At 33.6% G+C, this 13,640-nt stretch overlaps 7 protein-coding genes, 1 long non-coding RNA gene and 2 pseudogenes across 12 annotated transcripts; 3 read left to right on the forward strand and 7 right to left on the reverse strand.

The window, feature by feature from the left end:
• Positions 1-139: 139 nt before the first annotated feature.
• On the reverse strand, positions 140-1,674 carry T26H5.6 (annotated as a pseudogene). Its single transcript has 7 exons — positions 1,462-1,674; positions 1,356-1,440; positions 1,054-1,132; positions 869-1,003; positions 758-824; positions 467-673; positions 140-405 (listed from the first exon to the last, which is right to left on the reverse strand). Coding segments are annotated over exons 1-7 (1,052 nt in total).
• Positions 1,675-2,665: 991 nt separating this feature from the next.
• Positions 2,666-4,321, reverse strand: srh-254 (annotated as a pseudogene). The gene is made up of 4 exons: positions 4,018-4,321; positions 3,541-3,725; positions 3,262-3,492; positions 2,666-2,938 (listed from the first exon to the last, which is right to left on the reverse strand). Coding segments are annotated over exons 1-4 (993 nt in total).
• A 350-nt stretch (positions 4,322-4,671) lies between these two features.
• On the reverse strand, positions 4,672-5,150 carry T26H5.10 (uncharacterized protein). The gene is made up of 2 exons (NM_001047706.2): positions 5,019-5,150; positions 4,672-4,969 (listed from the first exon to the last, which is right to left on the reverse strand). The coding sequence occupies exons 1-2, from the start codon at positions 5,116-5,118 to the stop codon at positions 4,743-4,745; spliced, it is 327 nt and encodes a 108-aa protein (NP_001041171.1). The 5' UTR covers positions 5,119-5,150; the 3' UTR covers positions 4,672-4,742.
• Positions 5,151-5,167: 17 nt separating this feature from the next.
• linc-123 lies at positions 5,168-5,696 on the reverse strand. The gene is made up of 2 exons (NR_102098.1): positions 5,436-5,696; positions 5,168-5,375 (listed from the first exon to the last, which is right to left on the reverse strand). It is a non-coding gene; the product is annotated as a long non-coding RNA linc-123 (long non-coding RNA).
• On the reverse strand, positions 5,324-5,630 carry T26H5.11 (uncharacterized protein). Its single transcript, NM_001269735.2, has 3 exons — positions 5,609-5,630; positions 5,436-5,490; positions 5,324-5,375 (listed from the first exon to the last, which is right to left on the reverse strand). Exons 2-3 carry the CDS (start codon positions 5,455-5,457, stop codon positions 5,344-5,346), a joined length of 54 nt encoding a protein of 17 aa, NP_001256664.1. The 5' UTR covers positions 5,458-5,490; positions 5,609-5,630; the 3' UTR covers positions 5,324-5,343.
• Positions 5,697-6,257: 561 nt separating the features above from the next.
• On the forward strand, positions 6,258-6,762 carry T26H5.9. Of its 2 annotated transcripts, none has more exons than NM_001028991.4 (2): positions 6,258-6,377; positions 6,531-6,762. In NM_001028991.4, exons 1-2 carry the CDS (start codon positions 6,266-6,268, stop codon positions 6,641-6,643), a joined length of 225 nt encoding a protein of 74 aa, NP_001024162.1. In that variant the 5' UTR covers positions 6,258-6,265; the 3' UTR covers positions 6,644-6,762. The 2 variants fall into 2 exon arrangements, with proteins under 2 accessions (NP_001024162.1, NP_001294680.1); NM_001307751.3 differs by having other exon boundaries at positions 6,544-6,709.
• A 316-nt stretch (positions 6,763-7,078) lies between these two features.
• On the forward strand, positions 7,079-8,723 carry srh-239 (Serpentine Receptor, class H). The gene is made up of 4 exons (NM_074441.2): positions 7,079-7,501; positions 7,860-8,044; positions 8,092-8,322; positions 8,370-8,723. Exons 1-4 carry the CDS (start codon positions 7,195-7,197, stop codon positions 8,622-8,624), a joined length of 978 nt encoding a protein of 325 aa, NP_506842.1. The 5' UTR covers positions 7,079-7,194; the 3' UTR covers positions 8,625-8,723.
• A 146-nt stretch (positions 8,724-8,869) lies between these two features.
• On the reverse strand, positions 8,870-10,043 carry T26H5.4 (the record flags this gene model as incomplete). Of its 2 annotated transcripts, NM_001269736.3 has the most annotated exons (3): positions 8,870-9,004; positions 9,060-9,308; positions 9,444-10,043. In NM_001269736.3, the coding sequence occupies 3 exons, from the start codon at positions 9,478-9,480 to the stop codon at positions 8,982-8,984; spliced, it is 309 nt and encodes a 102-aa protein (NP_001256665.1). The 2 variants fall into 2 exon arrangements, with proteins under 2 accessions (NP_001256665.1, NP_001256666.1); NM_001269737.3 differs by lacking the exon at positions 9,444-10,043 and having other exon boundaries at positions 8,982-9,004; positions 9,060-9,276.
• Positions 10,044-10,506: 463 nt separating this feature from the next.
• Positions 10,507-10,958, forward strand: T26H5.14 (Intraflagellar transport protein 43 homolog). Its single transcript, NM_001307752.2, has 2 exons — positions 10,507-10,705; positions 10,759-10,958. The coding sequence occupies exons 1-2, from the start codon at positions 10,630-10,632 to the stop codon at positions 10,899-10,901; spliced, it is 219 nt and encodes a 72-aa protein (NP_001294681.1). The 5' UTR covers positions 10,507-10,629; the 3' UTR covers positions 10,902-10,958.
• Positions 10,958-12,863, reverse strand: srw-33 (G-protein coupled receptors family 1 profile domain-containing protein; the record flags this gene model as incomplete). Its single annotated transcript, NM_074443.2, has 4 exons — positions 10,958-11,177; positions 11,270-11,749; positions 11,820-11,963; positions 12,556-12,863. The coding sequence occupies 4 exons, from the start codon at positions 12,861-12,863 to the stop codon at positions 10,973-10,975; spliced, it is 1,137 nt and encodes a 378-aa protein (NP_506844.1). The 3' UTR covers positions 10,958-10,972.
• Between the last annotated feature and the right edge of the window lie 777 nt (positions 12,864-13,640).

The following is a 13,640-nucleotide window of genomic DNA, read 5'->3' on the forward strand; positions in this document are numbered from 1 at the left end:
GTTGGCTGGAAGTAACATTTGGCACGAGCTTCACTTTTTTTTACAAGACACTGTGAAACATTTCATAAATTTTTAAGAAATTAATAAGTTTATTAGTTGAAACTTTAAGTTTATCAATACAACAGTTATTCCATCCTTTACTCAAGCCCCTTGTGTATACGATTGAAGACGTCCATTGCTGTGGCATGCTCCAGATGCGGAAACTTTACTACTGACGGGTTTTCGGCAAAGCAAAAAGTTTCGAAAATCTTTAATTAGCATGATTGCAATAAATGGATCAAGAGCAGGGTATACACCAATGAATGCTCCAACTTTATTGGCATAAACGCCCAAATCAATTCCGAGAAACGGAAATACAATAAGACTACCAACGGGGAGGTACATTGTCACCACTGGGAGCAAGGTCTGAGAATTGATACATTGTTTTAATAATTCATCCAGTTATCTAACGAAATAATTAACAAACCTGGAGCCCCAATGTCAAGAAAAGCTGTCGATTAAGCTCTCTTGTCCGTTGGCTCATTTGTGCACTACTGCTATTCATTCGAAGTAGTGTTTTAACGCCACAAAATGAAATTGTTGAGAAGCAGACACTCATAACCATACAGCAAATTCCAAATCCAACCACTTGAGATAAATTCCAAAACTCCGTACCAGTAATAGGGTCCCGTGACTGGAAAGCTTTTTTTATTGAAAAATTGTGTTATGTTTATGAAATATAAGTGCGGTGCAACTAATTGAAATTAAAATTACCTACTTTATATATCATTGATATGAATGATATATTATGGGAATCCAGGTTAAAACTATCCAATAATATTTTACTGAAATTATTTTTTTTCGAATTTTTGAAGTGTTTTTAGCTAACTGGTAGTGCTGCTCTGTTTCTGCAGTTGGATACATCAAGAAATACACGTCAGATGTCCAAATATTTACAATTAAGACACAGGGAAGCATGACAATTAACATCTTAGAACCATCAAAATAATATAATTTTTCTGACCTGAAAAATATAAGTATAAGAATATGAAACAACGGCTTGCACTTGAATACCTGCAAATCGCGATGTATCGATAAAAGAACTGTAAAGCCAGAACGGAAAGACACAGTCAAAATACACCGCAGGTTAGAGCTGAAATTATTTTAGTTCACACAGAGGTTTTCAAAGAAACGAGTCCTTAAAAAAACGTGTGACAATTTATTAGTTTTCTATCGGTTAGTTCTCAAAAAGAAGTTTAAACAAAATGCTCTCATCCCGCGCCACCCATTAATTTCAATAACTGTTTTTTTTTCTTCTGATGTTTGATTTTTTGAAGAATTTTTACAGCTTCATTGTTAATTTCAGCCTAACTAACATGTTAGAGGAACTCCAATGTTTCTCTGATTGGTGAATGGTCCATTCGAGCAAACGATAAACGACCTGTCCTTGCACGCAAAAACCTAAAATCAAATAAAAATCACAACTATATTTATAAAATACCCTACCGGAAAAGTCAAAATGTCAAGCAAAGAATATAGCATTGCAACAATTGAGAATAATATCATTAAAATTCGATATCGACCAAAGTTTTTCGATGCTCTACTCAATAATAGATATAATAGGAGAGCATTTATTATTTGTGCAGAAACAAATCCAGTGTATTGAACTACTTGGATATGGTTCTCACTTCCCATAGCTCCAAATTCAATGGGTGATATTTGCCAACTTTATCTAAAATGAAAAGAATCAAGAATAAATATGGTACTTTCAGAAAAGAAGGATTATCTAATTAATTGTTAAGAATTCAAAAAAAAAATCAGAAATTGTGTCTGAATCGGAATTATTATCCTTATTTTCCGAAATATTGTGCAAAAATGAATAAAAACAACTGATACATGTTTTGACGGAACTCCAAAAATTTTGAATCTAAATTGGAAAAAGACGGCGGGAACAATTTTTGTTTTCACTTAGACTCGCAATTTTGTTCGAGCAATGAGCAAAAAACAATGCACAGAAAAATATATTATTTAGAAAACGTCATTCTTGCTCTTTTTCACTATTTTTTTGACAAACATTTTCTAGGAACCGGAATATGGAAATTAAAAAAAAAGGTGGATAATAGTCTCAAAAATGGAGAAAAAAAATTTTCTTAAAGGTGGAGTGTCTAAATACACTCATAATAGTGCAAAACGGCCGAATATCGTAATAAAGCACTCTAGAAAATTTTAGATTTTTTTATAATTTCCAGTCAAAGTTTTTCCAAATTGCCGATTTTTATTAAATATGAGCTTTCAAGGACATCTAGAGCAATGTCGCATTTTCCGACCCCTATAGTGTCTTAACACAAATAATTAAATTAAAGTTAAAGTATAAAAATCGTTGAAAAACATTTTTTTGGTCGACTTCCAAAATTATGAGTGACAAAAACTGAGTAATTCTTACTTTTTGACAGTAAATAAAAAATTTCACAAAAATTTTGAAAAGTTCAGAATCTTGGGAAAAATCACATTTTTCAATTGTCAAAATCATGAACAATCTGGAACAATGCTAGAACAATTTTCATGTAAAAATTGAAAAATACATATTAGTGAGAGTTCTGTATTAGATTTTTCTTTTAAATTTATTATTTTCAATCAAAGCAAGCATGTTTTATTTTCTAGCCTAATTCAATCAATAACAAACAAATCAATATAAAACCGAAATAGTGCTCCGTGACTCATTTCTGCTGAACGGGAGTAGATTGATAGTAATTCGAAATATTTTTTCATTTTCCATGAGCTGCAGACAAAACTTTCGGTATGGTTTATGAGCCCATAATAGGATGACAGTAGAGGTCAGTCCGTGAAGTGCGAGAAATATGAAAATAAAGTTGTTGCCAGCCTGATTGTAGTATTCAAAAATTATAGAGAATAAAATATACGTGTAAGGAATCAGGCACGCCACTGCAAATGCGATAGCCAGAAAATTAAATTTAAAAAATATAGGCAAAATTATCTTTGTTTTTTTGCAGAAAATATATTTGTGTTTTTTATCAACATAAATTAAATTTTTTTTGTTGGAAAACGATTTCATCTTCCGGTAAACCAATCAGCGGTTGGTGAGGGGCGTGGTCAGCTGCGCTTATTGGCCGGCGTCTGTTTAATTTTTAACTATCTCTTTTTTTTAAAACTATTTCCTTCATTTTTGTGATTGTCGATTTTTCATTTTTCACAGACTTTTGAGGTACTAATTTTTTTAAAATGAACATCAAGTTGAACTCCTCAAGTTATTTTCTGTCTCACCTGCGCATAAATCGCCTGTAAAAATTTCTTTTGCAAATGCATTGTCTGTTGAGATTGAACTGATTTCCGTAATGATAAGCTCAGATTCCAATGGATCAGCACAATGAATACAGTCACCTCTGTGATTATGAGCCCTGCCACAAAGAAGAGGTCCAACAGGACCCAGCTCAGCTCAATTGCTATGACGTATAAAGGAGACGATTTGATTTCATCGGACAAAAATGGGAGTTTCTGGAATATTATATTTTTTTAAGTTTTGGTTCAAATTTGAAAACTCACTGCAAAAACAACTTGCAAACCCAAAGCTTGATCTGGAGCGGCTAAAATTATTGGTATCATGAAGGTTACCGCTATAATATAATTAAAAATTATTAATGGTATCCGATAATAACGCCATGACGTATTTGTTGCAAATATTTGATAGAAACGGTTTTCGAAAATCAATATCATTGCGTCGAAAACCACTGAAAATTGGGAACTTCTTGAATTAGTTTTTGAAAATTTTTTGGAATGTTAACCGTTTAAAATTAACTATTGTTAATTTTTTTTCTCAAAATTTATGAGTTTTTTTAAATCTTGCCAATTATTAATCAAATTCGCCCTCATATCAAAAAAAATTGAAGCCAACCAATCAGCGACATATACCACGCCCCCTACTCATCGTTGATTGGCCAGCGCTGAATAGATCGCGTTTATTTAATTTTGCGATGATCTAATGCGCCGTGGTTTTTGACAATGTTTAAAACTTTCACTTACTACATAAAAAAGTCAGTATCAAGTAGGTAATAATAGACGTCGGAACTTTGAAAACAGTTCCCAAAATGCCTAATGGATACCCAGCCAGTGCTGGAAATACCAGAAAAGGTACGCTCAATACAGTATCCCCAAGGTCAAAAATTAAGCACCAAAAGTGAAAATTGAACAGGCTCCACTTCACAGAACTCATTATTTTTGGGGTTTTGAATAAAATACAGTAGATGCCAAACATATTTAAGGGGCATGTGATTATGGTAATAAAATGCAGAGAATAATATAAAAACTCTGGAGTTTCAAAAAGCATTCAAAAGATTAATATGATGTGGAAACTTTCAGAAAAAAAAACGAAATTCGATCACCAAAATGCACACTTTGTGCTACCTAATAATATGTAATTAGGCGAGCTTCTCCAAAAAAAGAAATGTATGTAGATTGCTCTTGGAAACATTTAATGTTCTTTGGAAGTTCTTATTTAGTCACAATTTTAGTTTGTTGAAAGAAAACTATTCCATTTGTCAGAAGACATTCTAAATAATGCTTCGTGAATCTAGAAACAACCTGTTGAGATCTTTTTCAATGTTTAGGTGCACCCATTCAAAAGGTCTTACAAATTATATAATATGTATAATCCTTTTTAAATGAAAACTTTAAAAATCATCTAAAAACTTTTTTATTGAAAAATGAAAGATAGTCAACACTTCATTCAAACTTTACGTGATCAATATTCATTTTTCGCAATTATTCACTTCTCCCCTTCCGGTCAATTGTGGCGGAGTGGTATTTCCGAATCCTCTGTATGCGTACAAATCAAGAGATACCTCCATTGGAGCTGGTCCCAATCCAGTGACCGTTGCATTGAACACAATATCTTCTAGGGATGATCTTATCCATTTGACATTGAAAGCAATTTTGTTGTTGGATGGAAGACTCATTAGTTTCTCTATAACTTGGCCTGCAAAAATATTGCAAACTAGAACAAATAACAATATAATCATTCTTACTTTGATTGTATTCTCTTTTGCAATCGTTTAAAGAAAAGTAGCCCGTAAAAAGGTATCCTATTTCATCTTTATCCTTCGATTGCACCGTCTTTGAGCTCATGGGTATTGCTAACAGCATGAAGAGCAGCAACTGAGATCAGTATGAAGATAAACATAGAATATTTCATGTTGTTTGAGAATAAAATAAAATAAAATCCTATCGAATCATATTGTGGTCAGCATATATATATAGCAAAGAATTTAATCAAGGGAAGATAAACACAAATGGGAAAATAAACAAAACAAATTGAATTCTGTAAGAAAGATTTCCAAATTGATAAGTGAGTTATTGAGAAGTAAGCTTCCGACGACCTCCGTCTAAAATAGCAGAATGATTATATTTCTCAAGTTAAAAAATATTAATTTCAGAAACGAAACCTTCGGTCCAGGTGTCACCCATTGTGGATCTCACGAGAATCAGGGTCAATAGAGGATCATAATCTTAGACCTTTCTTGTAACTTTTTTGTTTATTGTGCAAAAACTTCATCTATTTATAAATACTGTTTGATAAGGACTACGTAATTTTCCAATTTTGTCTTCAATAAATCACCTGCTTCTGCAAAACGTTATGTTTCATTTAGCGGCACATTTCAATTGAAAAGTCATGCATATCTCGTATTTCTCAAAAAAAATGGAAAATTCATATCTGTCAATAATCTGAGAATATGCAATACATACAGATTTATACAGATTTAGGCATATGAAGCAAGTTCTCGAAAAATTGTTCTTTTTTTTGCTTTTAAAAATTACAAATTGAGAAATTCACGCTGATAAACTAAATCTTGCACTTTCTTATACTTTTAGAATTTCTAGAAAGTTTTCTGACCAACAAGTCTTGCTCACTTTAAATTATATAGCACTCTCAGGCAAGCGTCCCCCATATAATATTTTATTGGGCGCCAGTGAGTTTCACTTTCCGGTTTTTTCTAGTCCTAGTGGGCAACCGGAAATGTTGACATCGTTTTGAAAATAAAAAGCCAAGAAAATTTTCATGTTCAAAGTGTTATCAAGAAAAAGTAAAAAAAGTTAATCAACTGTTTAAAATTTCAGCTGATCATAAAAGTTATATCATGAGTTCTCTTATCAATTCTGCTCTACTTCATTTCCGCCCATTGAGCACGGCATTTAAATACCGTAACGCTTGCAATACCACCAGAAAGCCTCTCTAAATTTCTATTTGCATAAATCCAAATATTTCCAGATCATAATGAGTGACGATGACCCGCGAAGATTCTGTCTGAGATGTATGGGAGAGTGTACTGATAATGACTGTCAATATCATCCTGAAGTCATCAGAATCAATCAACAACGAGAACAAGGTTTGTTTTTTCCCTTTTATCAAAGAGCGCCTGCTCAAGTTTTTTTGTAAAATGATTTTCGTTTAGGGACAAGTTTAAATACAGATTTTGTCACTGGGGAGACCGTCGAATTTTAAATCGCACTTGCTTTTTTTTCAATTTCAAAATTTACAGAACCTCCATATAGATTTCACGATCCGGAACTTCAATACGTAGTGCACGCATGCGATCCCCGTGTGATTGCTTATGCTGCTAGAAACCTGGAAGAATCGGATGAGGATGACTGAATGAAACCCTACACAAAGCGATCATTTTTTGTTGAAAAACAATTTTATGTAATAAATTTTTTAAATACATTTTTTGACTTTTGAGGATGATAGAAATAAAAACGAATTCATAATTATGACAGGCGGTTTTCTTGTTCTACATACTTGTAGTCGCAGCGGCCGAAAATTTATTTTCATTGAATAATAACCTACTTATGTTGTATATATTGGCCGTTTGTTAAGAGGTACATTTCCAAATGCAAACTTTTAAGTTCTCAAGAATAGAAAGTTATTATAATTTTAAGAAAGGTTAAAACAACTCAATTGTCTTTTTCGTTTGCTCAAAAAGTATAATTTTGCAGCGCCGTGTTTTCCGCGAAAATCTGAATTACATATAAGTATTTGTTCAAACTTTTCAATTACTTTACTCATTGGAACTATTTTTAGTGCTTTTCAACTTCAAAAAACACAAAGTTACGTAGAAATTCCAATCTTTCAGCGTAGTAACCTTAAAAATAAACACCTGCCCTGCCTGTTATTCGAACTTTTGTTACCCCGACCTCATTTCTCCAATGATCTCGTGTGAAAGTCACTACCTAGCCAGTCCTGGTTTTCTAAAATTAGCGTTTCATATAATAACAGCCGTGGCAACTCCAATACATGCATTTGGATTTTATTGTATTGTCTGTAAGACGCCAGTTCATATGAAGTCCGTCAAATGGTTGTTATTCAACTTACATTGTTGGTGCATTTTTCTTGATATTACTATCAGTTTTCTGGGTATTCCTTATATTTTGCTACCTGCTATGGCAGGCTATGGACTAGGTCCTGTTGAGTCTCCGGGCTTATTTTTCTATCTAGGAGTCACTTTTATCACCGGTAAGAGGAGCTAATTGTGGCTGAAAAGCCGATAGGAAAATATGTTTCTATTTAATAGTTTTTTTAATGGTCTTTGGTGAAGTTTCTAAAATTTTGAAATAATTTGAACAATATTGATGACTGGTTTTAAATGCTGGGGTTCTCTTATGATCTTTCACATAAGCATATTCCCAATATTTTTTGAACATTAAACCAAACGCCATTTTTTCAGCCGCCTGATTTTAACACGCACGTTAACAAAAATAATTATTCTTCAATCTACGACTATTTGAACACAAAAACAATTTTTTATCAATAAAATTCAAATTTACTAGAAGTTTTCAGTTTCTAGATAATTGTATTAAAACCAAGCTTTCAGGCGTCACCACGGCAGTATTTGTAACTTTTGAGAACAGATTCCATATATTATTTGGTCAAAACTCCAAGTGGAGGCATTTCCGAAAGTATGCAATCGTTTTCAGCTATATTATTGTGCCTCTGTACTACTTGCCAATTCAATTTCTAATTCCTGAGCAAGTAACGGGACGGGAACTTTCTTGGGCGGTAAGTTTCATTTTTCAAAATATGGTTCCAATTATTTGTCATTGAAGATGCTCAGTTGCATCCCGGAGCTTCCTGATGATGGCCGGGAACTGTTCGTTTTTGCAACTGAACTTATTGGTCCAGCAATCACAATGATTGTTTCTGAAAGTGTTCCAAGTATTCAGTGTGGAACATTTTTGACTCTTAATATTTATAATTTGATATTTGCGAGACCCAGTGGCATTTCAAAAAAGACAGTTCAAATGCAACATAGGCTGGTGGTCGCCTTGATTATACAGGTTCGCATGAGTTTTTATGATGACTTCCAAAATAAGAATAAATTCAGACATCCTTTACACTATTTCTTTTCGTGGTCCCTGTCAATGTTCTCATTGCATTTGTATACTTTGACTATCAGAATCAGTTTCATAGCAATTTGATATTTTTTGCTCTTGCAATTCACGGTATTGCTTCCACACTTATTATGGTGTTCGCCCATAAACCATATCGAGACTTTGCCTTTTCTCCGTTCGAACGATTTTTCATAGATCACACAACTGTAGATGTGCTCCCCGTGTTTTCGACATCAAGGACTCACTAACAAATCACGAGTCTTCAAAAGTGGTTAAAACTTATTCGGGAAATCATTAGTGGAAAATTTTAAAGCGAAGATTCCAGTTTGAATAAATGTTTTTCAAAATCTCATTTTTCGAGTGGAATAAAAATATGTTAGGAGTTCCCAGAATCGTATGATTTTTTTGCCCTTTTAAGTTCTAAATGCCACCGATTCAATACAACAATTGCATGTGTAAACTTGGCAAAATGTAGAAATTTTGCAGAATTTTCTTTTAAAAATTATATAATATTTTCTTTAAATGCACGTTTAATAAATATTAAAATAGAATCAAATGATACGAAAAACTTAAATAGAGTAATTTTAGATTAACGCTGTGAAGTTTCAGGTAGCAGTGGCAGTCGCGGCTGAAAAACATTTTGGAATGTATTCACAAGTTAAAAAAAACGTTTTAAAACTCACTATAAGTGACCCCTGGCTTGAGTACAGCTCCATCGTCTTTGGTTCCATCTTCATACTCATAACATTTCATGTTCTGCTTCTTTTTAGTAGTGGTGAACGTTTTACTGCTCGCTTCTCCACTTCCACCACCACCAGCTCCGCCAGTACTCGTAGAGTTGTCACTTGACATTTCTGTTTCAGCAGCTGCTCCACTACCAGATAACATTGCAGATGTCATGTCACTGGTTGTAGTGTCACTCGAACCATCAACTGAATTAGAGCTTTCAAGATCGTGTTATAAAATGCAAAAGATCTATTGTTTGTATATTTTTGGGTATGAGCTTTTAACGTAGAGATATGTGGGTGCCGGAAGAATACAGGTTTTTTCCCAATAAAAACAGTTACCATAGAATTTGCACAATCCATGTTTCTTTTGCGGCATCGACGGAGCACACGAATGAGCACGTGATAAAAATTGCAATTAAGGAAAAAATCAATTGAACAGACTTCATCCCAGGCACGTGTGGCAAGTGCGTTAATTATTATTGTTATATCAACATCTACATATCATCAATAAATATCATAATGATAATATGAATATAACTAGTTGAACTGGTCTTGTTGTTTAGCGTCGGAAAATTGAAAGTGCTGAGGCGAGTGGTTCGATGAACGATGAGCGTCCTTGATTCACGATTTTAAACATTTTTGAGATAAATGGTAATTTCCATGACTTCTACTGAATTAGTTGGCATCTTGTGGAAAAGCATGTGAATTTCCTGTTTGGTCCGAAACTCTGTACAAATTTCTTCATGTCGATTTTTGATAATATTTTTTGTTATTATTCGAAACTCGTTATCAGGGCTCCAATAAGATAAGCTGCACAACTTCCATCCGATAAAAGTGGTTAAAGTGGAAATAATACTATAATAGTATTTCTCTGCGTCCACAAAATAAGCTCACCGAGGTGGTTGGACGTACAACCGATAATGAAGTCAATGATGAATGATTGTGATTGCCAATTGAATGCTTCTGCCCAATAGTGTCAGTCAATAGGTTTTGCTAATTGTAACATTTTATGGTCATCGAAATTGGTGTTGGCCAATAAAAATGTGTTGGTGGAGCCAAACAAGTGTGATTCACAATTTTTAGTACCCAATTAAAAAGTAATTGTTTCGTACCGGAAATGTTGGTATACATTTTTTATGGTTAAAATTTAGCTTTTCAGGATTTTTTTCAATGGTTAATAACCTTTTGGAGAAATGATTGAAAGCATTCTGATGGGTTCTTATGGCAACAGTTCATAATAAATTTTTCAAACAATTTTCAGAAAATTGTATTTTTAAAAAGCGGTGAAAACTCTGTTTTCTTCTCAATAGGTGGTGCAAACTATTTGACTCAATAAAAAAATTTTGTCAGATGGTTTTTACTATAAGTTCTTCCTCACTTTAATTTTTTGTCCAGGACATTTCTTTTTCTTATCAGTTGCAACCTATTCATCCCCGCTCTTTTGAAAAGTGTTGAAATACTGTAGAGATTGCTGCATCACCAGTGAGCCATTCTCATTTAAAACTTGTACTAATTCCAAACCATCATGGATTCCGAGGACGATTACGAGTATGGCGGTCGACCTGAATCAACACGGAGACAAGAACCGAGAAGACAGAGAAGTGAGTTTTTTTATTTATTGTTGTGGCCAAATTTAATTTTGAAATTATTTTCGGTCGCTATGTACCGCCTGTTTGGACTCAAGACCCCAACAATCCAAATATATGGACCACACCCAGTTGTCAAATTTTTCCACCCGAACGTGCCTTCGAAACTTCTTCGGAGGACGATTCTGATGATGATTTTGAATGGAATTAAATGCAATTCTCTGATTTTTTTTTCTCTTCATGTTGCAATAAATGTTTACGATGGAATACTCAAATACAAATTTATTCAACTTTCACAAAAGTGGACACAGTACTCATGGCAGGATGTTGAAGTGAAATTGAGTTTTTACTCTTTTTATTTCTTCCAAACATTTCACGAACAGCGTCCCGATATTGTGATGATAAAAAGTAGCAAAGAAAGAAATGAATGGCGCCGTTGATTGTGATAATAAGAGGGAATAGTGAGGCAATTCGATCGACTATTAAACTGAAAAAAAAAATCAGGTTATTTCTATAAATATTGGAAATGTAATCACACTTTCTGGATTTATGGATTTCAAGTAAAAAAACATTTCTTACTTCATTCCTTCAGACCCTATTGCTTCAGAAACAATAACTTTCACCAAGTGTAGAATACCAAATGGAGCTGTGGAAATTGTGAATGAAATTGTCATAAATGTCACGAGTTTGGTGGTACGATCCCCTCCGCTGTTACTTGTGTGTCTCAATGCTTCTGACTTTTTCCGCGATATTCTCAATTGAAAAATCAATATTAATGTAGAAATTGGCAGAAGAATAGATGGTATTATAACGTATAGCACTCCTTCCATTCCAGTCAAAAAGTCTGTTGATTTTTCGAAAATATGAGTTTCTACGTAGGTATATTGGATTTGAAAGTAGTTTTTCGGAAAATCGGTGCAGTTTTGTGGTGGGACCCAGAGAGATCCGAAAGGTTGAATTGAATAACGAAAGTATTTTGGAATTGATAAAATGATTATTGGTAGAGTGATAAGAAACAAAACTCGTATTCCATATTTTGATTCAATTAAGTCACTGATTCTGAAATGTCTTAAATTGAGTTAGACGGATTTCAGGCGCCAAGATTTCAAAGTTCTAAAACTGCACGAACCTACTATTCAACGGATATTTAATAACAAGGCTTCTGATAATTGCCATTGCGACCGCCAGCCAAATGGATAAATATTCCACCAACTTTCCAGTGAAACCGCTGATTAAGGCGAATAGTATTGTGGAATAATAATTTGGAGACATACTATAATTAATTTTATTTTTTTATTTTCTGAGAGGTTTTCTATTTTTGGTACTTGTGTACAAGAAAAACAGAAAGTTAATTTATCTCCGAAAATTTAAAACTAGAAAAGATTATTTAAAAGGTTGTGTTCAGACTAGGTTATTACAAAAATTTAAGTACTTCAATCTGAAATTTTTCAGTGTAATTGTTTGGCAAAAATCTGAATTTTTTTTATTTTCAAAATTTTCGATTTTTTTTGCAAAAAACTAATTAATTCTAAAATCGCATATAACTTTTAAACAGAAAATTGAGAAAAGGAACAATTCTGAAAGAATTTTACAGAAATCTACTTCCGTATGAAAAAAGTACTTTAAAAAACTAGTTGCAGGTCTAGTAAAAATTCTCCAGAACCCGTGGTTTTCAGAAAAATTTACCTGCAAGTTTTTTTTAACTTAACCTTTAGTTCACCCATTTCGAAATGTTCATTTTTCAAAAAAAAAAATTAAAAAGGACAAGTTTTCCAAAAAATTTCCACAACGTGTGGCTGTTCCTGAACATCCGTAACATCATAAAAAATTTTTTAACTTTTTTAAAATTTGAATCTCGAAGTTACCACTCAGGATGCTCCAAATGGCTGAAATGTTCGGTATATAGCGGCCCCAGAACCATAATAATAAACATCATCCGAGCAAGATCACAGATTCCAATTCCTAATAGAAAAGCATTAATCGTTAAAGTTCTCATTGATTTTCTGCTGAGAACTATAATATGAAAAATAGTTGGTAAAATTCCAATTATAGAAATAAGAAAACTGAGCATGTTAAATAGAATGCTCAATACCGCAAGGAGTTCGTCAATTTCAGTCCAAAATTTGATGTCCTCGTCACTAAAACCGGGATATAAATCGTTGGAAGAGTTCATTCTAGGTCACACTAAAGCCTCCAGGAATATACAAATATTCTAGTCGGTAGCTTGTACCTAGTTCACACCGAGAACTCAATATTAAAAGAAGGATAAATAAAGAAATCAGAAAACTAGCAATTCCAGTTGTAAATGTCGGAGTAAATATATAGGAAAAGCGAGCACACAAAGTAACACCTCTGACTGACACATTAATCATAATTACTTTTCCGCGGGGTTTTGGCTGTTTTTATGAAAGTTCGACATGTTGATCAGAAACCTTTGTAGTTTGAAAATAGAACGGGGGTTCGCAAAAAACTGAATTTTTATTATTCGACCTGTTCAAAAAATACAACTTTGGTTTAAAGCTAAAAAGGACATCCACGGGCAAACCATACGCGCACTTACCTATGTACCTCTAACGACTGCCTGCTTTTGGCTTTATTCCCGTCTATTCCATATCTACCTACACTTCTCGTGCCTGCCTACCTCATTCCTGCTTGTGTCCATCTACCTCATTAATATTTGCTTGGACATGCTTGCCTATCTCATGTGCATTTCAATGCCTACCTCATGCCTATGTGCGCCTGTTTCGTACCTATCCCCCCACCGTTCCTGTCTGCCTACTTGCAGCCATAAATTAGTATGTATTTAGTGCAAAAAAAAGTGTTTTTTGTTGTTGATTTTAGAGCATGTCATTGCCAAAAAAGGAAAAAAAAGATGCTAAACGACAGGTGACATTTTGCTAGGCGTTTAACGCAGAAACATTGAGAAAGTTTCACCTGGCTAAACTAAAAC

The sequence above is a fragment of the Caenorhabditis elegans genome, chromosome V, assembly GCF_000002985.6.
Source record: "Caenorhabditis elegans chromosome V".
NCBI lineage: Eukaryota > Metazoa > Nematoda > Chromadorea > Rhabditida > Rhabditidae > Caenorhabditis > Caenorhabditis elegans.

Excerpts from the sequence above, each read along its gene's own strand:
- T26H5.10 (NM_001047706.2), bottom strand. The coding sequence starts at position 5,118 with ATGAGCTCAAAGACGGTGCAATCGAAGGATAAAGATGAAATAGGATAC. Across the intron at positions 4,970-5,018 it reads CAAAAGAGAATACAATCAAA|GCCAAGTTATAGAGAAACTA; the intron begins GTAAGAATGATT and ends ATATTTTTGCAG.
- T26H5.9 (NM_001028991.4), top strand. The coding sequence starts at position 6,266 with ATGAGTGACGATGACCCGCGAAGATTCTGTCTGAGATGTATGGGAGAG. Across the intron at positions 6,378-6,530 it reads CAATCAACAACGAGAACAAG|AACCTCCATATAGATTTCAC; the intron begins GTTTGTTTTTTC and ends CAAAATTTACAG.
- srh-239 (NM_074441.2), top strand. The coding sequence starts at position 7,195 with ATGATCTCGTGTGAAAGTCACTACCTAGCCAGTCCTGGTTTTCTAAAA. Across the intron at positions 7,502-7,859 it reads AGGAGTCACTTTTATCACCG|GCGTCACCACGGCAGTATTT; the intron begins GTAAGAGGAGCT and ends CCAAGCTTTCAG. Across the intron at positions 8,045-8,091 it reads GACGGGAACTTTCTTGGGCG|ATGCTCAGTTGCATCCCGGA; the intron begins GTAAGTTTCATT and ends TTGTCATTGAAG.
- T26H5.14 (NM_001307752.2), top strand. The coding sequence starts at position 10,630 with ATGGATTCCGAGGACGATTACGAGTATGGCGGTCGACCTGAATCAACA. Across the intron at positions 10,706-10,758 it reads AGAACCGAGAAGACAGAGAA|GTCGCTATGTACCGCCTGTT; the intron begins GTGAGTTTTTTT and ends AAATTATTTTCG.